We start from the raw sequence: 24,908 nt of genomic DNA on the forward strand, positions 1-24,908 counted from the left end.
TAAGACCATAAATTGATTAAAAAATGACCTAATTGCAAAAAAAATTATGACATAGGTTATATGAAGGATGACACAAGCATTAGGGTTGAGGACGCAAGGAGATATGTGAAATTTTTTCAAATTGGGATCATCAAACACCTATAAATCCCAATAATCAATCAAATAGAAGCAGTAATCATTAGCCAAGAGACTTAAACAGGCAGAAAAAGGAAAAAATCTTTCAAGGAGATTGTTGAAAATGGAGAGAACTCCACGAAATTGAAAGAAATTAGCCCAAAGGCATACGTTACTACTCTGATACCATGAAAAATATAAGATTTGGAAAAAAAAAATAGAAGAAAAAAGAGGAGAAAAGGAGGCCTACAAAAGAGCAGCCTTGCTGCCTTGGAGAGAGTCATCCTCATTTATAATCAGCGTTTAAGTAATATTTTATAAAAAGACAAAAATAACCCTCAATACTCAAAATTACATATCTCCTAAAATACTTGTCCATATTTAATGAAAATTGAACCAGAGATAAAAATAAAACATTGTCTATCTAAAAGTCATACTATAAGAGAAAAATGTAATATGAAAAATATAAAAAAATAACCAAAATACCCTTAAAATGGTATTTTAACATGGGTAATTTGATACTCCTGTAGGTTCAATAGATTATATATACATTGACTTAATTATATTTTTAATGATATTATTTTTTGTTTCATTATTATTAGAATATAACAAAAATAAAGAAAAACTCAAAATAATAATCGTAATTCATAATGCATGGGATAATAACTAACAGGTCTGATCAAAGTCGACCTCTTTATTAATTGGTGGAGTACAAGGGTCATCCCAGACAACAAAATCACAGAAAAAACAAAGAAAAATCGCAATTCCCTCTACTTGAAACAAAAAAAAAAATCCCCTAGGCATGACTATGAGAGTCATCTTAGAATGTAGTTTGCTGGGGAATGAGATACCCAAGACTGGAATAAGAGCAAAATGGAAGCCACCTACATGAATAGAACCAATTCCCCTGACAGATAAGAGCCGCTTCACTCTTTTTACCAGTTTTCTACCTGAAAGACTATGGCGTACTGTTTTTAACATTAGAATGTGGATACTACGTACGCCATTACGCCCTTAACGGATCACATTGAAATCAAAGAGTAAATGAGCATTCTTTCAATCAATTGGCAGAGAGCAGAACTTCTCGTGACAAGTGGTTTACTCAAGACAGAAAATTGGGGTTTGAATCAGCTAAGTTTAACAAAATCCTGAGACCTCCCGCAAGTATATACAAATAGAAGAGACAGAAAAATAATAAATCAATCAACAAAATTCTAAACTGCTTGATCGTGTGAGAGTTTTGAATACAACATTTCAGTGATAACTCCATTAGGGCATTTCTGATCAAATTTCTAAAGTGGTCAAACACCTTCCAGTCCGCATATTATTCATCCCCGCTCGCATCTGACGAGTGATTGTATCACCTCAGACATGGCTGGCCGAAATTCTGGTTCGACCTGGGAAAACAAAGAAATAAAATAAATGAGCAAGGTCACAGGATCATATGCAAGCCTGGTGCAGTTTTTAAATAACTTTGAGTTGTGAAGCAGTTTCAGAGTTGGAGCTTGTAAACTTTCCTCTCAGGATATAACATTCACAGGGAGTATGTATTTATGAATTTTATGATGATGATAATAGGTGGATCTAGGACTCCCACTAATCAGGAAATTAAAAGCAAACTGTAGCAGTAGATACAACCTGGACACACAGAGCAATTACGTCAGCAAATCGGGACAATGACTTGGGAGGGTACAGTCCACGGAGAGCAGGGTCAACCATCTTGTCCAATGCATCAATGTCATGGAGCTGCGGGGTAGCCCACCGGACAAGAGACTGCTCCGCTTTTGCTTTAGAACTGACAAGGAAAAAATTAGTTAGATACAATATCTTCATCCCACCAAACTTATGAGGTTGGTGCATAGCATAGAAAGAAAATTGCACAGAGAGGATAAAAAATCACGGTACCTGTCAAAAGGCTTCCGACCTGTCAAAAGCTCCAACATAACTACTCCAAAACTGTAAACATCATTTTTTGAAGTATATGCAGATGGCTTGGTGCACTCAGGAGCACTGTAACCCGCCACATCATGTTTTGTGGAACACTAACATACACAAAGACACTCGTTATTCAAATAAAATCATAATCACCACTACGCTTTTACTACACCCACTGCCAATGTAATATACTTTTTTCAGGAACATGGAAAGAATCTCATTTTTCCATTTCACTCGTTATGTGAAATTCCTTTCAATTAGAAGCTCTACTCAAGCATCCAACAGCTTCCAATGTAAAAAGTGGGACGTGAGTAGGTGCTCTAGCCTCCCTGATTAAAGATTCCGACCTTCTTTGGCCAGAAGTGGAAGGTGGAAATGCAAGATATCTTTTTTTCTGAGTGCTTGTTCAGATACAGAGGTGTGTCTAGAGTGGTGCTCAAAATAATTTAGGCAAGGATTTCCTTAGAATGCCAGTTAATAACAACTACGGTGAACAACAGTTTGACCCTATTGTCATAATGTCAATCAAATTTTTTGCTGACATTATGCAAAAAAGCACAAAATTCTACCAGTCATGCTTGAGTACCTCAGAGAGAAATGTTGCTAAACCACAACCACAGAGGTGAGGCTTGAGCTCTGTATCAAGCAATATGTTGGCAGACTTGATGTTCATGTGCATAGCAGATGGGGAACAACCTTCATGCAGGTACCTGAAACAGAGAGTTGTGACATCAATTTAAGAACATAACAAACTAAAAAATGATTGGGTAGCTCATAAGGCAAACAACAATAATGAAAGTAAAATAACAATAAATAGACATAAAGTTAGACTTACTCTAAAGCTCGAGCCGTGCCAAGAGCAATCTTGATTCGAGTGTTCCATGTCAATGGCTTGCTGTAGTCATCTGAGAGATGCAGAAAATTATAGAGAGATCCATTCCTCATGAAATCATAGACCAACACCCGATACCCACGCTCTGAACAATAACCCAGAAGTCCATTGATATTTGGATGTTGCAACTTCGAGATGTTGGAAACCACTTCTATAAAATCTTGATAACTTTCAAAATCTATTTTCTTCACAGCCAAAACCTGAAAAGGACCCACATATTACAAATGGAACGTATTGAAATTATTACAGGCTTGGTGAGTAGAGCATAATGGCTTTCTGTCAGACAGCCTATACGTATATCCAACAAGTACATCTAACTACAGACCGTACCTTTCCATCTAAAAATTTTGCCTTATAGACACATCCAATAGACCCTTCACCAACTAGACGACTTTCAGCAAAGTTGGCGGTAGCCTCCTTCAAGTCTCCTAAGGAGTAACTTGTAGCAGCAACAGAGTCTATGCTTTTTCTGGAATTGAATTTGCTACCAATATCAGTGTCTTTAAAAGATTTAAACCGATCAGAAGGAGGTGGGTTAAGTCTTAATGAAGCAGCTGTTTGCAAACTATTTATATCAATTGAAGCAGAATGTTCCAACGAATCAGCATCTGCAGGAATCACAGCCTCTTTGTCATTTGATAAGCTTATATTATTGATTCCTATTTGTAAATGCACGCAGCAGAAAACAAATACAAGTGAAACAATTGAAAAAAAAATATTATTTACGTTTGTGTGCATAAAAAGAACATTAAAAAGATCTATTGCTACCAAACAAAACATAGAAAAGTAAGCAAAAACCAAGAAGGTAAACCATAATCAATAGTCCCACATGAAAACATTTTCCAGGTTGGATATGACATTGGTTTGCACATTTGAAAATCATTACCTAATTCTTGGGAGACTAAAGGAGTAAATGGTCTGTTCTGGCTAATCTTCTCTTCATCAAGAAACTGTGAGGAATGTGATGGTAAAGATTTACGAGCAAACAAGACAAGTAAAATCACAGTCAGAACCAACACTGAAACTACAATTGCAGCAATTATTCCTCCTTTCACAATTTGCTTATTGAGTTCTTTCCTGCTATGGGGTGTGTGGCCCTGGTGATCCTTTTCTCGCTCACTACCAGGTGGTGCAGGCCCAGATGACCAAGCATTTCCTTCAGTCCTTACAAAATATAATCACCATATCAAGCAGAAATCCAACAACCATTACATCCTTGAAAACAAAATGAGAAATAAAAAATTAAAAGGAAAGGATATACACACTCAAGATCATCTATTTCCTTCATTTTATCTGGGATCCAGCCACTAAATCTGTTGTCTACCACATTCCTGAAGCAAGGAAGACAAACCTTAGAAAGGTGGTTCGAGTTGTTATCTAGCAATGCTAGTGACACAAAAAAAAAAAAACTTCAAATAATGCCTTGAGCTCTGGATTACACCAAAAAAGCAAAAAAAAAAAAAAAAAAGAAAAAAAAAAAGAAAAAAGAAAAAACGAGTAGTTTAAAAGAGAAACTTACAGTTCTTGCAATGGAAGATTTTCAAGAACATTTATTGAACCTGTGAGTTGGTTGTTCTGCAAACGCCTGCATGAGACAGGATGATCGTTGTTAGACGAGAAACGCTTGATGATGGCAATAGTTTATTTGAGAGTTCATCTTGCGCCTTACATGGTCTTTAAGTTTGAAAGGGATGCAAAACTCTGAGGCAGGTTACCTGACAAGGAGTTGAATGAGAGATCCCTGAATGTCATTCAACAAACTATTAATAAAATTTAAGTGTCACACTAAATAATGAAGAAGAAGATTTCCTTGAAAGACAAAGTAAAGAGTGGGGGCAACTGGGAGAAAGAAGAATATTTAGGGTTTATTGGTAACTCTTAAAACCTCCTATGCAACTCAATCTACCACAAATTTCTCAATGTAACTTTTTTGTTTTGTTCTCTTGCCCTCAAGTGTTGGGATAAAATTCGACCTTCCTCAAAAAAAATTCTTGTCAATCAAAAAAAAAAAAAAAACTATGCAAACAGATTGTACTTGCAAGCTAGTTGTGGATGTGTAAAGTAATATTAACAGATAGCACATCCGAGATAACTGTGGATGTAGGGGTGGCAATTTTACCCGATTACCCAATTATTTGTTTTACCCGTTTAATCATAAAATAATATGGAAGAAAAATCTTTACCCATTTATGAATTCAGGTCAACTTGTCCGATTACCTATCACCATTTTTATAAGCAAAACAAATATGGATAATCAGTTTTCTACACCCGATTATCCGTTTACTCTAATTTTATATTATATAATATCCAACCTAAAAGAAGAGAGTGAGTAGAGGACAACAAACTGTTTTTTTTAATATCAGAAAGATGTCTTATTAGTTTATAATTTATAATGTTATACAGTTTTTATATGAATCTGATGTGATGTTGTAGTTTAATTTTAATATTTAATGATTTTAAGCTATTTATTATCATATTTAAGTGGCTTTAAAATAATATATTTGTTAGAAAATACATCCAGGGGTATTTTGGTTATTTTACCACTTCAGTGGTTAATTTTATTTATGTAATTTTTCTCTCCATGTTAAATTATATCAGTGGTTAAATTTTCATGTACATAGGATGTGTGGTTAGGGAGATATAAGGAGATTAAGTTTTATTAAATGTATAGGGCCATTTTTGTAATTTTTAACTCAAAACACCTATTAAAGAAGCCTGGGAATTGGTGCACAGTTTCCAACAAAGCCTTTCAGGCTCTTCAGAAATTTCTTCTTCTCATTTCTCCTTTTTCTCTCAATTTTCTCCTCTTCTTTCACCCAAATCTTGATTTTTACAATATTAAATTATCCATTTACTTATCCATTTACTTACCCATTTACCTACAAGTAAACAGGTGAAAAATGGGATATAGAATAAGTAGTTATACATTCAGCTGAAATGGGTAATGGAACAAAAATATGGTAAATGAAACAGGTAATGGAATACCCATTACCTGTTCCATCCGTTACCCATTTATACCCATGTGCATAGTAATATTCTAGACCAAACAAAATGGGCATAATAGATGATATAAGGCACAAAGCAGTTCTGCATTTAAGTAAGTCTACTGCAGACAAGTCAAATGTCAACATCATCAGGGCCCCAGAGAGATTTTGATCCTAGGAACCAAATGAAAATAATTCTGTCAACTACAGATGAGTTGACAAATAATTCACTTATTAGCTTTTAAAACACAACTAGACCTCAATATGAGAACTTCAGATCATTCAGTCTATATGGACCATCCAAAAATAAGCCAACCATGTGATCTAATACAGAGCTTCCACAAAATGGGGATAGAGAACACGAAGAAAATTGTAGATACACATGCATTCCTGGGACCATTTCCTATTCCTCTCCAATGAGAAACAAAGACATAAAGAAAAAAATGGACCTGTAAAGCTTACATAAGCGAGCATGTAAAATAAAAACATGAGTTCACACATAATACGGTGCAAAACAAAAACTGGAAAGAACCACCATCCTCATAATACAAGCCATAAACCAACAATGTTAGGGGTAAAAAGAAATTGGTTTCTATATGACTTCTTCAAACTTTATATTGCTGAAAACAGTTCAGTGCTTCGATTTCATGTTGATGACTGATGAGAATCAACTCCAGGATCTAAATCCAGGCAGCATTTTAAAAGTTAAATTGATCTTATACAGGTAGTTTTATACAAAAAAAAAAAAAAAAAAAAAAAAACACCAAAAGAAAAGAAACATGTTACAGATTTATGCTACGCGAAAGCTGACAAAGGTTAGGAACTCACAGCACAGTTAGTTTAGAAAGTTGCCCAAACATATCACTCAACTGACCACTGAGCTGGTTATTGCCAAGATTTCTGTGTTCATCCAAAAAGGTAATGTCAAATGACTAATTAAACAGCACACCAAGAAAACAATATACGCAGAGGAAAGGTACAACTTACAGGTACTTCAGATCAGACATTTGAGAGATTGAATAAGGTATGCCACCAGTAAAGCTGTTCAGAGCAAGATTTCTGCACATTAATATCGAACAATTAGAAAATATTGAACTTGAATTTCAGTTCAACTAACAGACAGCTGGTTACCAAATAAGGACTTTGGTAACAGTGAACATGAACCAATCCCCAACCATAAGATCCTTTCAAACTATTCAATGCCAAAAAAAGAAATTTTGATGATAAAAAAATCACACCGACTAAATGGGACACAGTGCCTCAAGCAGCAATTGCTTCAGATTCACTAACTTCACTGATGAGAAAGGAGAAACAAATTGTCGCAGTAGGTGACTCACATATGCACTGCATTCTGAGGAAGTTGGTATGGTACATCACCCTGAAGGTTGTTCTTGCTCAAATCACTGTACTAAACAAATAAAGCTACTTTAGTCAACCCAAATTCAAAAAATTAAGGTATAACCATGCTAGTTTTGAAGATCCCAGGTCTCACAAGTAAGTGACCGATGTCAAGCTAGAGAGCTGATACCCCATTGATCCAGTCAGTCCAAGCCCAGATAATTTACTGCTCAGTATGACAGATAAATATGCATTTCAGTAAAATTCCAAGATCAAAAATCAAAACCAAGAGTAAGTAAACTAACAATTCCATACAGCAAAACAGTAGCCTGATTTGATGCAAGGTGAACAAGAACAACAGCCAGGGGACAAACAAGCTATTAGTAGGAATAATCTCACATAGTCAGCAAAATCTTGTGGTTAATAGTTGGGAAAAGATCTCCTAACATTGGGTAGCTATTTTGGGACGGGAACCAACTTTTAACAATGCATCAGGGCAGGACATATGTCTTATTATGCCTACTACATGCTTTGATTAGTGTGTATCCCATTTTTATTGTCCACATCTCAAGCCCATTGTCGATTTTTTCTGGATGTGAGGGAAGCACTAATGGGAATAATAGGCGAATGTCAAGAAAATTTTTGTGGCTATCAGTTGAGAAAAGGGCCTCCTAACTCACCTAGTCATTTTGGGATGGACCTGAACCATATTTAATACTATTAACATTCAGAGTAAAATTGTTAGCTTAATTTGAGGATGACAAGCATCAAGTCTTTTGCAACCTGTTCCATCATATTATAAAGGTTTTCCAAATTACAATAATACCAAATAATAATTTCAGTTATTTTTCTCTCTTTCAGTTGTGAATTCTTGTAATTTTATTTTCTTCCCAACAAAATCCTTTTAATATGCCCAATTAAAGAAAAAAGGAATAATGGTGAAAATATGTACATGCATTATAAATAAGTGAAGAGTAGAATTTTCTGACTTCAATGAGACACAAATACCGTCAAATAAGCAATATTTTCAAACATATATTATTACATGTGTCTACAACCTTTTAATGGAGATTTGTAGCAGGATTTTTGCTGGTTAAATTGAAATTTTCAACATGCAAATTCACATTCATTGCACAGAAAACTTTATTAAGAAGAGAATGTCATGATATACCAAACTACTATCAATTTAATCTTTGGAACAAACTGAAGAAATGTCTATTCAGCAGCTATAAAAAGTAGAAACTATTTGGCAATACATTTCAGTCACGGATGAGCCTGAACATTTGATTCCTTTCCAATCTTCACCACAAGGATCACCTCCTCTTGCCCGCCAACCAGTCAATTGAGAAGGGGAGTTTAAGCTGTTATACATGACTTGCAAGGCCGAAACTGTAAAGAGAATAACCACAAAAGTTTGCAAAGTAAAAATCTCAAAAATGGGACTGGTAACTTGAAAATAAAACCTACAATAATTATAAATGAAAACAATCCTTAACCCAGATATTGTGTTACAGAATACATGGCCTCATTATTAATTTCCCTGACCTTTTCTTTTCCAACTGTTCAGATGAATTTGTATGCTTTATTCTCTCACCAAAATATATATCACATCATGTATTACATATAGGACAAAGCCATGAAATTTGTCTTATCGTTTTTGCTAACAGAGAACTATTTCCATTAAATTGCAATTCCTTCCCTCTGACTGTTTGCCCTTTTTATTTATAATTGCATCAAAGAAGTTCTTTTATGTAATAGCTAGAATTCACTTTACCCTTGCCGCTACTATTGATTCTCCACAACAGCGTTTTTTGTTTATAGCGAGACTCAATGATCACTACCAGTAAAAATGGACATCAGCAGAAACGGTTGTCACCACAAACCTAACTTCATCCTTTTAGCAATCTAATTCTTCCCAATTAAATGCAATCTAGATATTCCAACTGAAGAAGCCCTTTATTTCCAAAACACATGACCATAGATTGAAACTATTTATGTTCAACATCAATAAAGATTAATTTGTTAATCTCATACACGGTAGAAGCGCCACAATTTTTTTTTAGAATCACGCCAAGATGGCAAAAATATTGGCGTAAGAACATATTAGAATCCAGTAGCATAATTAAACAACGTCATTCAGCCAAATCAACAAAACAAAATAAAATATAACAGTGCAACCAAAAAATAAAAGGAGTAAAAATGTAAAATAGAACAGAAGAAAAATGAGAAATAGAGAAAATAAAAGAGAATTACGAACAGAAAGATCAAACCATGTAAGCAATGAGTTGCACTGACCGTCAGGAGCGTGGGTTCCTCCATCGGCTGGGATAAAAAAACCCAATAGCAGGGAGCAATACCCTAAAAAGATCCGATCCATCATTTTGCATGGAAGCAAATCATAGACGAAATTCAGATTTTGTTTATGACTCCTCCCCTTCACCCGAAACCAGAAGCTCCGAGAATTGGAGGAGGACGAAATGACTTCGAGTAATCCATCCAGAGAAAGTGAAAAATTGGCTCAACACGTTGAAGAGAAAGAATACTTCTCTGCCCCGTGATTTGAGTCTTTGAGTCGGCTTCGGTTGGTTTCAGAATTCGCGGGCTGGCAGCTAAACATAGAAGAAAACTTTGAGAATGCCATCGAGTCTATGCGACACTCGCGGGAGACCGCTCTTGAGTCTCTCCCGGGAATGGAATTTTTGAATGCCTTGCTCCAATTCTCCGTCTACCCAAAATGCCAACAGCCTCCAACGAAATGGCCAGGCAAGAGAGTGAGATGGAAAAAAATAATAATAATAATAAATGTGAGTCTCACTTTGAGATTCATGTATTTATGACTGTCAAATAAATGAGTCGGTGCTATCGATGTTAGATGTATGTGCAGTTACAAAGGCCAAATTGACGAGTTGCCATCATTGAAGTCATTTGCATGTGTTATAATTACTATTATGAGTTCCTCCTTTAGTAGATTTGGATAAGAATGATTGATTTTTTAATTACGATGAAAATGAGTAATTAGACAAAGGTTGATACTCTTCGAATTGGTTGTTGTTGAATCAGTGATTATCTATCGCAGTTATGAATTTCTTTATATACTATATCTATGTTAAGAAATATTATCGTACCTTGGTTCTATAAGTTTCTAATCTTCATGTTAAGAGAATATACAAGTATACCCATATGTGCTAACGACAGTGTATAAAGGAAATTCGAAAGGTGGAATGACTAGGTTGTTATTCTTGTGTTGGATGAGACCTTTGACTAATTTTTTATACAAGAATTAAGAGCTATGGATTAGTAGCAAATTCTATGTATCTGAATATATGTTTGTTATTTGTAATATTGAAAAATATGTGTATAAATGTAATGCCCTCATTTAATATATGCATTAATAGTGAATAAAGCATTCGGGACTTGGGCTAGGAGTCTTATAATAGACTTGAGCGAATTGTCATAATTGAACTTAGTTATAAGAGTGGGGGATTGTGGATTCCTTTTGAAAAATAAATAAATAAAACCTTAATATTTGGACCATTGACATATGCAATTAAGCATATGCTTACAAGTGAATGTGTACCACCCCAATTGTAGTAGAGAATCTAAGCCTCAGCTAGAAAACCAGGAGAGGAAAAATAGTGTGCCCTATCAACATAGAGTATGGGCTTCAACTAGGTGACTCGGAGAGGAAATTGTGCTTCAATTGTAGTAGGGAGTTTGGGCCTCACCTAGTTGTTCAGAGGAGACTAGTAATATGTTTATGGACCTAGTGAATTGAGCTCTGGAACATCTACATAATAAGTACCTTATTGGAAAAACCTAAGGATCTTGTTGGGAGACTAACAAGGATATATATGTGTGCAAGGCAGGTGTAACAACCTTGTTTGAAAATCAATAATGGTATGTGTGTAAGTAGAACAACTATTATATAAACTTTGGAATTATTGTGCCTCGTCTATATAGAGGAGTAAGGACCATATTGGAAAATCGACAAGGCTATGTGTGTGAGTAGAACAACTACGATATAACTTTGAAAATGTTGTGTCTCAAGTATAGTGAGGGGTAAAGATCTTGTTGAATAATCAACAAGACTCTATGTGTAAAGGAGTTGACATTGCATAGAAGCATGTATAAGTTTTAAGATTGAATATGTGTCATCTCTTATAGTGATAAATAACGCTTCATTTTGAGATTTTATTTGTTTTAAAGTTTTTTTGCGACCAAGAGTAGGATATATTGGGCAATAGCTCACCACTTAATGTGGATACTTTTTTCAGGGCAATAAGAGAGTTGAGTAGATTGTTCATTCATAGGCAGAAGCACCTAAGGATTCTAAGTAGGAGATTGGGTAGGTCTTAGAGTTTGAATTTGTTACAGTTGAAGAGTTTTGTACTGAGATATCTAGAATATGTACAGGTATGTAATATAAAATAAGGATGAAACACTAGGCCCTTCAAAATGTGTATACTTTTATGAACTTAGGAGTGTTTCTTTGAGAATATAATAATATGGCAGGTACAAGAATGCTAAAATGATGTAAGTCGAAGAAAAATTACCACCTTAAAGAAAGAGTACGAACATTCTATGAGTTTGAATTCGAGCGTGACAATCTGAATTTTTCAAGGTGTAAGAAGGTTAGATTAAGTGTAGTTAAATCTCAATTTTATCATAAAAATAAGAAAAACCGAAATAATATTTAGATCCTAGCAACAACGACACTGATATAAGTGTAGATTAATATCTACTTTAAAAATCGTTTAAGTCTAATAACATTTTCTAAAAAATAAGTTAGAGAAACTATTAAGTAGGATTATCCACTGTCCAAACAAAGATGACATCTCCTTCAATAAACAGGCTGGTAAGTAAAGATGAAATACCATGAAATGTGCAGTTTGTCACCTCAAAACAAGTAAAAGAGCAACTCACAGAAAAACGATCTGTGTGTGGTCAAGGAATTTCCTCCTTGCACATCCATTATGTAGGGAGTTCTATGTACAAATATTTTCTTTCTTCCTGTTACCTGTCACCATAACGACATGTTAATACAGTGAAAATTCTTCAATTTCACAAGGGATTAGAAAGTGATGGTCACATCAAATCCTGGGAGCAACAGAATAGATAAAACAGAGGAAACAGCTAGACTGCGCGCAGATACTTTGGGCACGCAATGAAACCAGTGATCACTCACTGATGCGCTCACGGTTAGTTGATGCCGCTTGATGCTTACTGAGTTTCTTTAGTATACATGCCATGGCAACCTTGGCACCAAGACTTGAGTGACCTCGAGACAAGCAAACAGCCCCACCAAGAAGAAGCAAACCATTTGCAATCAACTTTCTCGAAGGTCTCTTCAGGAACGTCTTCCTTTTAAATTCACCCACTGCATTACAACTCTCAGAAGAATCACGAGGACCGACTTGGATCTCAGCTTCTACTTCTGGTGGGACCTGCATAACAATGACAGAGTTAGAAGCTACTATGTAATTTTCAATTTATCTACAGATGTAATTTAAAAATGGGTAGATTGTGCAAAGACAAACAGAAAACCTGGCATCTACAAATCCGAGCAACCATTGACTAAGGTATCAATCTCTTGTTAATCAATATAATGCATCACTTACTGCAAATGAGTTTCCATCCGTGTTACCATAAGTTCAAATTGATTTTTCCAGAGTAAAATAAGCCCCACTTCGTTCTCTAGAATCACTGATGACTTTGAACAAATGTCATTAACGAAAGCGATCACTAAATAGCAAGTTCTAGGGACTATTCATTCTCTTTTCAAAATAGACAAGTAAATGGTAACTTTTGAATCGCCATAAGAAAAAGGTGCTTAGGCAGGAGATTTGACATATTCAAAATCAACTTGACTGATTCAATCAAGTTTGCAGTAAACAAGGGTACTCTCAAGGACATTTTCAGAACTTAAGCACACATTTTTAAAACTTGATAATGGTGACCTCAAAGCAGCAACTTCTATGCACCAACAGACCCCAAGAGGCACCTCTCCTTGAGGCCATTGTTAAAGTGTCTTACCCAAGGTAAGTAGCATCAACCACTAAAGGAAGAGACGAGCTGTCACAGAAGCATGCAAAGCTAAGCAATTGGGAATAGAGGAGGTGGCCATACGGAGAAAGGGGATTGAGGAGGAAGGAGACGCCCACACCCTCCCATCAACCCACAGACATACACAAAACATAAAAAAAAGGGCCAAAAAGAGGGGTCACCTTCCGGACAAGATTTAAAATACGCATGGATGAGCTTGCTCGATTGTGCCTGCTCAGAGGATAACTACGAAGTGCAGTGTCCATCTTACACACATAACCCCATATCCCTTTTGAAAAGGCCAGTTTTGCCATTTCTATATTCAAACCTGCATCTTCTTGATACACCATAGCTATCTCACAGGCATCTCTACCAGGAACTGTAAATTCCAAACATAACATAGTCAGCATCAACCAAAGCATCCAAATGAAATTAATAGATGGGTACAACAGAACTACAAGCGAGATGAGTAAGGAAAGATCTATGTGCCAATCAACTCCAACGTTTGCATACTGGATCCAGGCGCAGCACAGGTACTTGAACATCCAAGATAAGCCAGTATGATAAATCTAGAGAACATAAATTAGATGCTAATTGGGCAGGACAACAAAAGGATAAATAGATAATGCATACCTAATAAAAGAAAGAAAGCTCAATCATATGACACATTAAATGTTTTCCATTTTCAAGTTTGATGTAATATAAATGCACAGATAATGATACTACAAGAATACCTAACCTAATCTAACCAATCGAGTATTTTCACAATGTAAATTTACTGGTTAAATCAACTTATAAGGTTGAACCTCAAAGTGATCTTTTAAAGCACAATAAGTCAGTTAATAATCGTAATCACTCAAAAGTCACTCTATATAACTTCATTTTGGATGATCATGGTTCTTCAGTTATTAAACACAGGCCTGCTGATCATGGTTGGCTTTCACAGGTCCTGCTGGTCATGCTAATTCACTTGAGGCAGAAGCTAAAGCCCTCGCCTTCCCTCCTCACTAGGACCAAGCTATTTCCACAGAATTTCACAAAACCACGACTCATAGCTCTTGTCATCCATTGGCTATCAAAACAAAGCTAACGAGTACTGCATCCTCTCGCACCTTGCCCTCATAAAGCAACTTAGAGCAAAAATTTTGGAGAGCAGAGACAGACAGGGCGACCAGCGCTCCCATCACCGGCCAGGCAAGGAGCTCCGACCTTCTTCAATGGCGACGGCGACTACGGAGCAACTCCCCTTTGTTCCGAAGAAGACGACAGGATCACCTCTCCTGAGCTTGCGAGAGGGGCTTCTTCGGCTTTCCAACAGGACAACGACGACAACAGAGACTGTAACAGGAACTTCAGAAATGATTGAAGCCAATGGATGACTGTTTAGATTCGGAAACGGTGTGGGACGGACCCAACGACTAACTTGAGCCATCATTTCTCCTTCAACAACTCAGAAATGACCATGCGACACCTTACAGACAGAAACAAAAGATCGATTCACATTACAATGAAGAATGGGGAGAAACGATCCTTCATTTCGATTCCTCTGTCTACAGGGAACCTTTTCCTTCAGCTCTTCTATGATATTACCACAGATTCTGCTTTGGCGCTGAAAATCAAGAAACTCAATGTGGGAGCAATCACTTTCTCCCTCTCAGTCTTCCAGTACAGAAAAGTCAGACAATGAAACATCGTCCAGTGCAAAGACTACCTCATCATGGCCAAAATATACTTCCCTGAGCTTGCGGGTGACTCCTTCAGCTGGTCTATCTTCCGCACCAACTTTCGGCACCTCCTGACGAGTTGTAATCCTGAACCAGTCGCCCCTTCTACTTCACGCACTATCCCTTTCAACCAAATGGACCACCATTTCCCCCCTCATGGCCAAACTTGACATTGCATTGCTCTTCATCGCGTCGACGCAACAATGGGAGGGTTTTTCCTTCTCCAATATCATCGTGGGTTCGGAATTTTTTTGGATCAAGGTATGTTTCGGCAAGATGACCACTGCTGACTCCCCAGCCCCTCCCCTCCATCGAGAAAGAGTTTCATCCCTGCCGATTCCAACAACTCATATCAACCAAGTCATTGCTCGACCAATTCGACTCAATCAACCCAGCACTTCAATGGCCACCTCATACTCATCAACTTCCCTGCCACACACCACCTCAAATTCAAACCCGTTGTACTTTAGCCTCTCTACAACTCCTGGATTTCCAACTAACAAGCCTGCGTTTTCTGCCATCACCCATGCCACCAAGACCATTGCCACAATCCACCCTCATCAATACCCTCAGCTCAGTGTCAGTTGTTGCCCTTCTAAACAACCCCACATGCAAATTTCTACCCTCCTTTCCTGACAACACCTCGATCCAATTCCTACTTCCAGCTCCTGAATCTGCTGGTCCCACCCCTTTATTACCCAATTTTAATCAAAAGGAACCAAGCCCCAACTTGACCACCCTTCATAAAACTCCGCTGAATATTGACAACCCCCTCTTCAACCAACCCCAGTGTGCTGACTCGGCTTACTTGAGCACGGGGTAAACCCAACCACTGGTTACTCTATCCATGGCCCCCAAAAATTAACTCACCACTGTTTTAAATTCCTTCCCGAACATCAACTTCAGCAACTCCTCCCTCGACATGGTTTCCCCTTCTGACTCCCCTCCTCGCTCTCCATCAGCACAAAGTTACCACTCGGACTCGGAATCTACGACAGGCGCTGGCCCTCGTCTTCCTAAACTCATCCCTACCAATTCTAGCTACTTATCAAAGGCGTCATAGAGGACTGAACCAGTCTCCCCAACAAAGGGAATCCAATACTGCTGCAAATTTACAATCCGACACTGGACCTAGCCAAACCCCCCTCCCTTCTCCAACCAAAAGGTCCCACCATTTTGTTGCCGAACTCCATCGTTATAACGAAGAAACTTGGCAACAAATGATGAATTTGGTCAAACATATGGGAGTAGTCTACGGAGGTTATCTACCGCGAGATGAAAAAATCTGCGGGAGTCTAAAGAAAGAACAATCAATGATCAAGATGTCATGGAATGTGAGAGGAATTAGTTTGGTCCGTAAATGGGCCATCATTTGTCATACTCTAGCTCAATTCAAGCCTTCTATATTGATTTTCCAAGAGACAAAATGTCAAATTATGGATGATTATCTCACTAGGGACCTCTGGAACTGCCCCTCCCTCAATTGGACTGCGGTTAACGTTGTTGGTCATTCGGGTGGCCTTCTCATTTAGTGGATGGCTCTCTGTTTGATGCGTTGGACATCTTCCACATGTGTTTTTTCATCGGCATTCTCTTTTGTGACCATTCCTCTGGAGAAACTGGTGCTTAGTTGGGGTTTACAACCCACAAGATACCGTTTGAGGCGTGAATTTTGGACCTCAATCAACTTTGGCCTCACCCGTGGCTCTTTGTGGGGGATTTCAACGCCATTCGTTTTCGTAATGGAAAGATGCCTCCCGCTACTTGCATCTCCACCACCATGCGCGGTTTCACTGATTTTATCGGTGGTTGTGAGTTAGATGAGATTCCTCTCTCCGGGGAATCATACACTTCATCCAATAGGTAGTGGCAACCGATTATGTCCAAGCTTGACAGCTTCCTCGCATCTTCGGACTGGATGCAGTTGTATGAAAATGTGAAAGGGAGGTTGCTGAATCAGGTGGGTTCCTACCACTGGCCCATCCTTCTCTCCAACTCATTTGGCAGATGGGGGCCCCAGCCCTTCCGTTTTGAAAATGTGTGGCTGTTGGAGCCAGATTTTGATACAGTTCTAAAAGAATGGTGGTCCAATTTTCATCCTAATGGTAAAAGTGAATGGTCCCTCCCTATTAAGCTGAAACTCCTAAAAGGAAATCTTAAGAATTGGTCCTCTTCTCGCTGTCTCCTGATGGGTACCGAGAAAGTTTCGCTTCTTGCTCGGATTGCTGACCTGGACTCTTTGGAGGAGCAAAGGTACCTTTCCAAATCTGAATTTTCGATGCATACCTCAAGTCCATTTTGCACCGTGAGAGGGTTCGATGGAAACAAATGGTCTATTTCAAGTGGCTGACTAACAGGGATGCGAACACCAAGTTTTTTCATGCCCTCACTTCAGCGAGGAGGAGATCTAACGAATTACCTCCTTATGTATCAACAATAAGGTAACGACAGATAGATCCTCCATTACTAATGTACTTCTCAAGTTTTTCTCAGATCTTTACACCAAATAATGCATAATCAGACCAAAACTTCAGCACCTCAATTTCTCCAGTATCTCCCCTATTGCGGCATCTTTTTTGGAGGTTTCCTTCTCTTGCAATGAAATTGAAAAGGTTGTTTTGGGAATGGTGGGTGACAGGGCCTGGGATCCCGATGGCTTCAACGGGGATTTCTACACTCGAGCTCGGTCAATTATTAAGGAGGACGTTTTTGCAATGGTTCGCAGTTTCTACTCTCGGGGTATTACCTTTTGTAGCATGGGAGCTTCGTTCATTGCTTTAGTCCCTAAAAAGACCAACTTTGGATACCTTGGGGATTTCCGACCTATCAGTCTTAACTCCAGTACATACAAGATCATTGCTCGACTCCGTGCTCATCGGCTCAAGGCGCTTCTCCCTTCGGTGATTCGTCATGGTCAAAGAGCTTTTCTTAAAGGAAGGAATATCCTTGACTCTACCATGGTTGCTCACGAGCTCATTAATCACTTTAACCACTCAAAGGATCCTCGCTTTGGCCTCAAGTAGGATTTGGAAAAAGGCTTTCGACAGAGTTAATTGGACTCTTTGGGAACCACTGCAGATTCTGGATTAGGAGTTTTGTATCTTCGGCTTCATACTCTCTTCTCCTTAATTGATTAGTTTGTGGTTTCTTCAAAGGCTCGAGGGGCATTAGGCAAAGTGATCCCCTCTCTCCGCCCTTGTTCAACATTGTGGCTAAATTCCTCTCTTCTATGATATATTTGGCTAGGGATGGCAATTGGCTGCCCATGATCAGTCAACACTCAGCTTTTGATATTCCGATCCTACAGTATGTAGATGACACCATTATATTTGAGGTAGGCAACCTCAAAGGCACGAAGAAGATTAAGGCTTTGCTCGGTATGTTTGAGTTGGCCTCGGGACAACATGTAAATTGGGGGAAGATTACGCTGATGGGCTTCAATATTGATTCGGAGAATCTCTTGGAATTGGCTAGCGAATTGGGCTGCTCAATATCCTCCATCCATACCACTTGTCTTGGCATCCCCTTATTCACTAGTCAGCTCTCCAAGGATCTTTAGGCTCCGTTGGTTGAGAAGCTTGAGTTGCGGCTTGCTACGTGGAAAGGTCGTCTTCTCATAAATGTTGGGAGACTCACCCTCCTCAAGTCTTGTATTGTTGGTATACCAAACTACTTTCTATCTTTCTTGCCTTGCCCAACCTCCATTTGTCAATACTTGGAAAAAATCAAAAGTCATTTTCTCTGGAGAGGATCTAGTGTTGATTTCAAGTATCATTTGGTAAACTGGAAGGATGTTTGCATAAGCAAATCCCTTGGTGGTTTGGGTATTCGTCTCACAAAAGATATGAATCATGCTCTCCTCCTAAAATGATTATGGAGACTCAATTCCCGCTCCCCCAACCCTTGGAAGAGCATGGCTGGTCCTCTTCTTGGTGAGGTTTTTATCCCCTATCTGGTGATCTCTTTACCTGTTGCTTCCGATCTTTTGCTCGCCTATCAAATTTTATGTTGGCAATGGGCAATCTATCAAATTCTAGGGGACTAGGGGACTGGTGAACAGGAGACAACCCTTTGAAGAGCTCTTTTGGTGGGCTTTTCCGCCTATCTTTACTGTCGGAGATCTCTGTGGTCGATGCTTGTAGTGGCAGCAGCTGGAACCACCACTTTGGCGATGACTTTCAGATACGGAGACTTTAGACACTAGTCGTTTTTTAGACTCCATCTTGCAGCTCAATATTCGTCTTCATGTTCCTAACAAGCTGATATGGTGGCCTGATAAGAGTGGATCCTTCTCGATTTCTTCAGCCTATCTTTTCACTTGAGGATGGTCTTCCTCATTTACTGTGCATGACGTTACTTTCACTTAGAGGCTTTGTGCTACTCCTAAAATCAAATTCTTCATGTAGAGTGCTTGCCTAAACAAGATCCTTACGGCAAACAATCTTCTCAGTCGCAAAAAATCTCTCAGTGGATCCTCTCTGCCTCTCTACGGCTTAGAGAAGGAGTCAGTTTGTCACCTTCTCCTCCTCTGCTCCTTTTCTTGGCGGGTCTGGTCCCTTGTAGATGTTTGGTAGTTATAGATGCAAAAAAAATCATTTTTGAAAATTACAAGTATTATTGACAAAGGAATTAATAATTAAATAAAATCCTATTTCCGGCACTACTAGAGATTGTTTAGTTACTAAGTAAACTTTTTTTTAATGAAGTGAAATTTTATTCAACAGAAAATAAGGAACAAGAATCAGCTAAAGTAGCACTCCCCTTACAACAAAGTATGATTGGAGGAAGGCTCCTTTAGTTACAAAGTAAACATCAAAACTGCTTATTTAATTAACTACAAATATCCTTCTTTCCCTTAGATCTTTAGTGTTTTAGAATTAGATTTTTAAGCATATGGAAATTCCCATACATACTGAGAGGACTGGTCATACCAACAAACTGGTTGGTATGCAGTATCTCTTCGCAATTTGCAAACCATGAACTTCACATTCACATTTCTGTGCATTGAACTTGGTTTGGCTGTTATGCAAAAGGAAAAACCAGAAGATTCTGAGTTGGTTGAGACATACCTTTCCTGATTCGCCAACCGGATCTGAAAAAACCAACACGAACAAATTTCTTCTGTCTTGGAGCTAGGGTGTGCTCACACTCCTACATATCATCAGCAAAGGAAGAAATATAAGATGTTAACCACAAGGACAAACTAGCCTCATTCATATATTTACTTCATAGATATTGAAACTTTCTATTGGATATACTGAAAGCACCGCAACAAGAACAAAATAGAAAGTTACAGACTGAAGTATCCTAGTAGAGAACTCCTTCCATCAGCACAACCTTTACAAGCAATCAACTACATAAAGATGGAAATGTCAACTTAATAAGTATGCAATTGAGCTGATGTATCACAACCATTACCTCAGTGTGTCAATTTTAATGATTGAAGAGCTCTCCTGGATGAATATGCCCAGCAGGAAAGTAAATTAACTTTTTTCTTTTTTGATGAATTTTGTGAAAGCTTTATTGAAATTTAAAGAAAAAAAAGCTAGGCACAAAACAGAAAAAATAAGAAATAAAAATAAATGGAAATTTTATAATATGATCACAATCAATTAGCAGGACTTAAATTCACAACTAGTTGTTGGAATCCTTTGCCCTTCTTTGCTAGCTGATCTGCCAATGAATTTTCTGATTGAGAGATGTGTTCGCGTGAGTATTGTTTTTCAATTATGAGATTGGTAGTTTGAAGAAGTATTTGGTCGAACCTCCAAGGTGCCTTGTTCTTTCCAATCCCCCACGAATAGTAGGTATAAGGCCATTTTGTGAAAGTCAAGACAATGAAGTTTTTTTTCATATTGCTTCAAATTTTGAATCTTCAAGAAGGAGGATTAAATTATACAAAACTTCAAAGTAGGTTTTCAAAATAGTAGCAGACCAGAAAGCTCTTAGCTTGAAGCTACCCCAGTGCTTTCAAACTATAGCCTATTTGAAATTTTGGTAGAAAGACCTGTTAGATAAGATACTATAAAGCTCCCAAAATCAACAAACAAGTTATGCTAATAAAAAATCATTGTGGTAGAGAATTCTTGAACTGCAACCAAAACATAAGAGAGAAAGTGACAGTGTTGGAATACCCTGACACCAAGGATGATCAAACATAGAAAAAAAGCTTAATACGTTTTTTTGGGAACCTTCTACACTAATCCATATAAACCAGGTGCAACAGACATTTTTAGCCCTAGTGGGTCATTATGTATCAAAAAGGGCAAAGTCATTTCTTAGCTCAATTGGTGAATCGGCATCATATTAATGTTTCATCATCATTTGTTGATTTTTTATCACATAGGAAAGAGTCAGCTAATGATTTTTTACCGTCAATCTCTTGTTGTTCTGGTCCAATCCAAGTATTTATTTTTGTGCTTGTTTTTCTTTGGTTTGCCTTTGCTCTTAATATAAATCACCTTTCTCAAAAAATAAAAACCATCGTTGGTTGGTTTGGCTTACCATTATTTTTAGGACATTGTTGAAAGAAGTTCACACAGTTGCCTTATCTATCAAGTTGTATTAGAACTTGAAAGATAGTGCTGGATGGACCATTTTCACATGCTCACATCCTCCAGGCTGCAAACACTACAATTAAGGTAAGCTCTTTCCTCAGTAATTGGCCTTTTACAAGTTCACCCATCCCCCTCAACTCCCATCATAGAAGGTGGTTCCAGAAATATACAAATTTAGATGTGATTTATTAGTCCCAGACAATCTGGATGTGATTCTTGAAACGTTACTGGGTATTTATGAGCCATCACAAGTTCCTTGTTTAACATTCTCATGATAGTCAATGCGCTAACCAATTATGCCATTGGCATCCAAACCTCATTCATCTCTTATTTTTTTGTATAACATCACTTTACTAGCAGAGTTGCACTTCAGTAATTTTTTTCTTGTCCTCTTTCTAAATATAGTTTTACAGTTAATAAAAAATAAAATTTCGAAGAACCAACAATAATAAATGCGCTAGTTACAGCACAGAAAGATGTAACCAAGACAGCCAATTTGAGAATCAACACATAAAAAAAGCAGTGTGAAGGGCGTAAGCACAAGATTGAAAAGAGTGGAGGAAGTCGCATTGACTGCAGACTTGAAAGTAGCTGCAATATGTAATGCTACCAAGGCTCACCTTCATAAAACAGTAGAAAGTTTTTTCGTTTCCTTCCCATATACGCCATGCTAAAACATACTCTCTTGGTGTTAGAAGAGGAAATTTTTTAACTGTGCGGCCAATTTCTATCCCACTAGTTTCATCAACCTGTAACTGCTGATGTGAGACCAGAGTTTTATCCCACCTTTTCCTATAGTCATTATCCATATAGAAATCTGTTAACAACTCCGACGAGCATTTCTCAAATGTTGTCACACTGAAGTACTTCAAAGGACCATCCTGCAAAAGTTGCACCCATGTCACAGAAAATAACTGTGAACGATAAGAAGTCAACTAAGTAGCGGATTAAGTTTATATTTTGACCATGCCACTGTTTTTGACTGACTTCCCACTATTATTGACACCATAGTGCATGAGAACTTAAAACTAATCAACACAATCTGCCATGGTTACAATTACAAGAAAAAGGAGTAAATCAAGGTTAACTGCCTGATAATGTGGGTACTAAATTAAAACCAGTTCTCTGTGTTGCAATATTCCGAAGGGGGGCGTGAACTTGCACTTTCCCCTGAGATTGTCATAAAGACCAACCTGAGGGCCCTTGGAAAACTTTTAGAGAAACTTTACCAGAAAGAAAAACAAGAGAGTTGGATAAATTTTAGAAATGTTTTAAACGTCCGTCACACTCAACCTTTCACTTTATAGGTCATGGGATGCAACACAGAAGCAGCTTAAAGTCATGCAGTCCAAGTCTCAATCTAAAAGCAAGCTGACATAACAAAACAAACCTTTGGCTTGCAGCATTTGGCCATGTAGGACAAAAGATTATTCCTTCTGTCTATAACATCTTCCCATTTCTCCTTTTCATCAAGCTTCCTATCTATATCATTTATTAAATCTCTCAAGTCGGCATCAGAAATGATCTCCGAGATTCTGCATAGATAAGCACTTCAAACTCAGAAGTTCAGAAAAGTACAATGTTTGCCCGCTCCACCACTTTGTAAGTGGGAAGGTAATGAAAATACTTCTAGCTAACCAATTAATTCTCCATATAGGTAGAGCCACCGCATAAATAAATAGACAAACAAAACAAAAGTGAAATTATTTCAATCTTGTTTTCAATGCCTTTCCAGTACGAAGTTCCAGTTATTAAGGGAAATTTTTAAGCACGAGGAGTTCAATTGATATGAAAAAAAAACGAACTACCATGCAACAAATTCAAAAAAGAAGATCTATCCAAACTAGAAAGGTAATATATGTGGATTAAGAAAGCACATCCAGTTAAGCTACGCCTTGGAGAGCTATAAAAAGAGTGAGTAGTGTAGTTCAAATTCTGCAGCCAAATGAAACAGCAATTATCAGGCCCATGAGAAGGAGAGACTGAAACTCATGCAGCTTACTGCAATAACAGAAAATAGAAAAACAGTTCACAGCATTGTAACCATAACAGTGGCAATAGTAATGATCAGAACAATGATGGCGACGATTATTACGATGCTAGAACACCGACAGGTGAATTAACCCAATAACGCCACATGGATGGATATAAAACGGGACCCGAATCTGTAAAAGAAACCTAATGAAAAAAAAATCGGAAATAATTGTTTTAGCCTAGCGTCTCAAATTTCATAAAGAAACATTTTATCGCCCATCATGTGCCCAACGTATTCTCTGTATTAAATCGTCTAACTTCACCTTCCTAGAAGTTACATCACCTACAAAATCCAAATCAGCGCTACCAAAAGTTTGGCAACATCATACCCTGCCCAACTTCATGAAGCACAAAAATAAAACCACTAACCGAGTTCCAGATTTGGAGTTCATCGAAACAGTCCCCGTCCCATTCGACACAACCCGTTGGGATTCCGCGGTTAAAATCTTCGCCGACTGCCAGATGATGATAGCCAACACGACCAAGACCGTGGCCCATCCTGCCCGCCCGTTTTCCCGCCAAAATTCCGCAGTTCCCACGAAGAAACTCCACGAGATGGCAGGGAAGAATTGAAGCTTGATCATCTGTGGAGAGAGATACGACTGACGTATTTACTAGAACAGCAATCCCACTCTATGTTCTGCTTTTCCCCATCCCCGAATTTCCTTTTCTTCAAGCTTGCTTGCACACGATTTTTGGGGGTTTATGTGGAGGAGGAAATAGAGAGCGTGTAAGTTACATCAAGGGAGGAAAATGCGCGGTGCGGAGTAGGCATCGCTCCCCAGTCCCCACAAGCGCTTGCTTGCGTTCGTCGCTGTAACTAGTGATGACCGAATAAAGAGGATAAGAGTGGCATGGGCTTTACGAAATCATCCATGCGCGAATGCCACCGCATACCGTGACAATAGTCCACTTTCTGTTAGTTATCATCTAAGATAGTCGTATTTAAAAACTAACCCTAAAACAATTATTACAACGGATACCTAAATTCTAATCTTGACTTTAACAAGATTGGCTCTAATATTATAATTTTAATTATTTTTTCGGCATAAATGTAAAAAAATAAATAGATTTTCATAAATAAAAAATTTAATCCTAGAAAAATTAATATTTTCAGTCATTTTATTTTCCTATGGTTGGCATGAATGGACCGGACCTTATTTACATACGATAGTTCTCCTTGAGACTTTGACTTATAATGGTTCGACTCGGGTTTTTGAGTTTTAGAAGCACTTGGTACATATTCCATGTTCTATATTCGATGATAACATACCAATGGAACAAGAAA

General features: G+C 37.9%; 2 protein-coding genes across 3 annotated transcripts; both read right to left on the minus strand.

Moving 5' to 3' along the window:
• Positions 1–1,203: 1,203 nt before the first annotated feature.
• LOC137940417 (protein STRUBBELIG-RECEPTOR FAMILY 5-like) lies at positions 1,204–9,980 on the minus strand. 2 transcript variants are annotated; one of them, XM_068785472.1, is made up of 16 exons: positions 9,559–9,980; positions 8,520–8,652; positions 7,418–7,489; positions 7,263–7,328; positions 6,913–6,984; positions 6,754–6,825; positions 4,611–4,682; positions 4,461–4,526; positions 4,207–4,272; positions 3,828–4,105; positions 3,272–3,549; positions 2,885–3,141; positions 2,636–2,759; positions 2,020–2,156; positions 1,753–1,909; positions 1,204–1,511 (listed from the first exon to the last, which is right to left on the minus strand). In XM_068785472.1, exons 1-16 carry the CDS (start codon positions 9,641–9,643, stop codon positions 1,443–1,445), a joined length of 2,004 nt encoding a protein of 667 aa, XP_068641573.1. In that variant the 5' UTR covers positions 9,644–9,980; the 3' UTR covers positions 1,204–1,442. The 2 variants fall into 2 exon arrangements, with proteins under 2 accessions (XP_068641573.1, XP_068641574.1); XM_068785473.1 differs by lacking the exons at positions 8,520–8,652; positions 9,559–9,980 and having other exon boundaries at positions 7,263–7,333; positions 7,418–7,488.
• Positions 9,981–12,080: 2,100 nt separating this feature from the next.
• Positions 12,081–24,429, minus strand: LOC137941246 (uncharacterized). Its single transcript, XM_068786570.1, has 6 exons — positions 23,990–24,429; positions 22,977–23,121; positions 22,207–22,467; positions 20,099–20,180; positions 13,488–13,684; positions 12,081–12,707 (listed from the first exon to the last, which is right to left on the minus strand). The coding sequence occupies exons 1-6, from the start codon at positions 24,202–24,204 to the stop codon at positions 12,441–12,443; spliced, it is 1,167 nt and encodes a 388-aa protein (XP_068642671.1). The 5' UTR covers positions 24,205–24,429; the 3' UTR covers positions 12,081–12,440.
• Between the last annotated feature and the right edge of the window lie 479 nt (positions 24,430–24,908).

Source organism: Aristolochia californica, unplaced genomic scaffold, assembly GCF_029961685.1.
Source record: "Aristolochia californica isolate CCGP_79_NKW_82.1479 unplaced genomic scaffold, dmAriCali1.0.hap1 SCAF_9, whole genome shotgun sequence".
In the NCBI taxonomy this organism is placed as follows: Eukaryota; Viridiplantae; Streptophyta; class Magnoliopsida; order Piperales; family Aristolochiaceae; genus Aristolochia; species Aristolochia californica.

What these genes read in the sequence shown, in the direction of transcription:
- LOC137940417 (XM_068785472.1), bottom strand. Translation starts at nt 9,643, where the DNA reads ATGATGGATCGGATCTTTTTAGGGTATTGCTCCCTGCTATTGGGTTTT. An exon ending in AAGGAAATAGATGATCTTGA is followed by an intron (nt 4,106 to 4,206) that starts GTGTGTATATCC and finishes ATATTTTGTAAG; the next exon opens with GACTGAAGGAAATGCTTGGT. An exon ending in GGTCGGAAGCCTTTTGACAG is followed by an intron (nt 1,910 to 2,019) that starts GTACCGTGATTT and finishes TTTCCTTGTCAG; the next exon opens with TTCTAAAGCAAAAGCGGAGC.
- LOC137941246 (XM_068786570.1), bottom strand. Translation starts at nt 24,204, where the DNA reads ATGATCAAGCTTCAATTCTTCCCTGCCATCTCGTGGAGTTTCTTCGTG. An exon ending in AACTCCAAATCTGGAACTCG is followed by an intron (nt 23,122 to 23,989) that starts GTTAGTGGTTTT and finishes TTATCTATGCAG; the next exon opens with AATCTCGGAGATCATTTCTG. An exon ending in TTTTAAATCTTGTCCGGAAG is followed by an intron (nt 12,708 to 13,487) that starts GTGACCCCTCTT and finishes ATTGTTATGCAG; the next exon opens with GTCCCACCAGAAGTAGAAGC.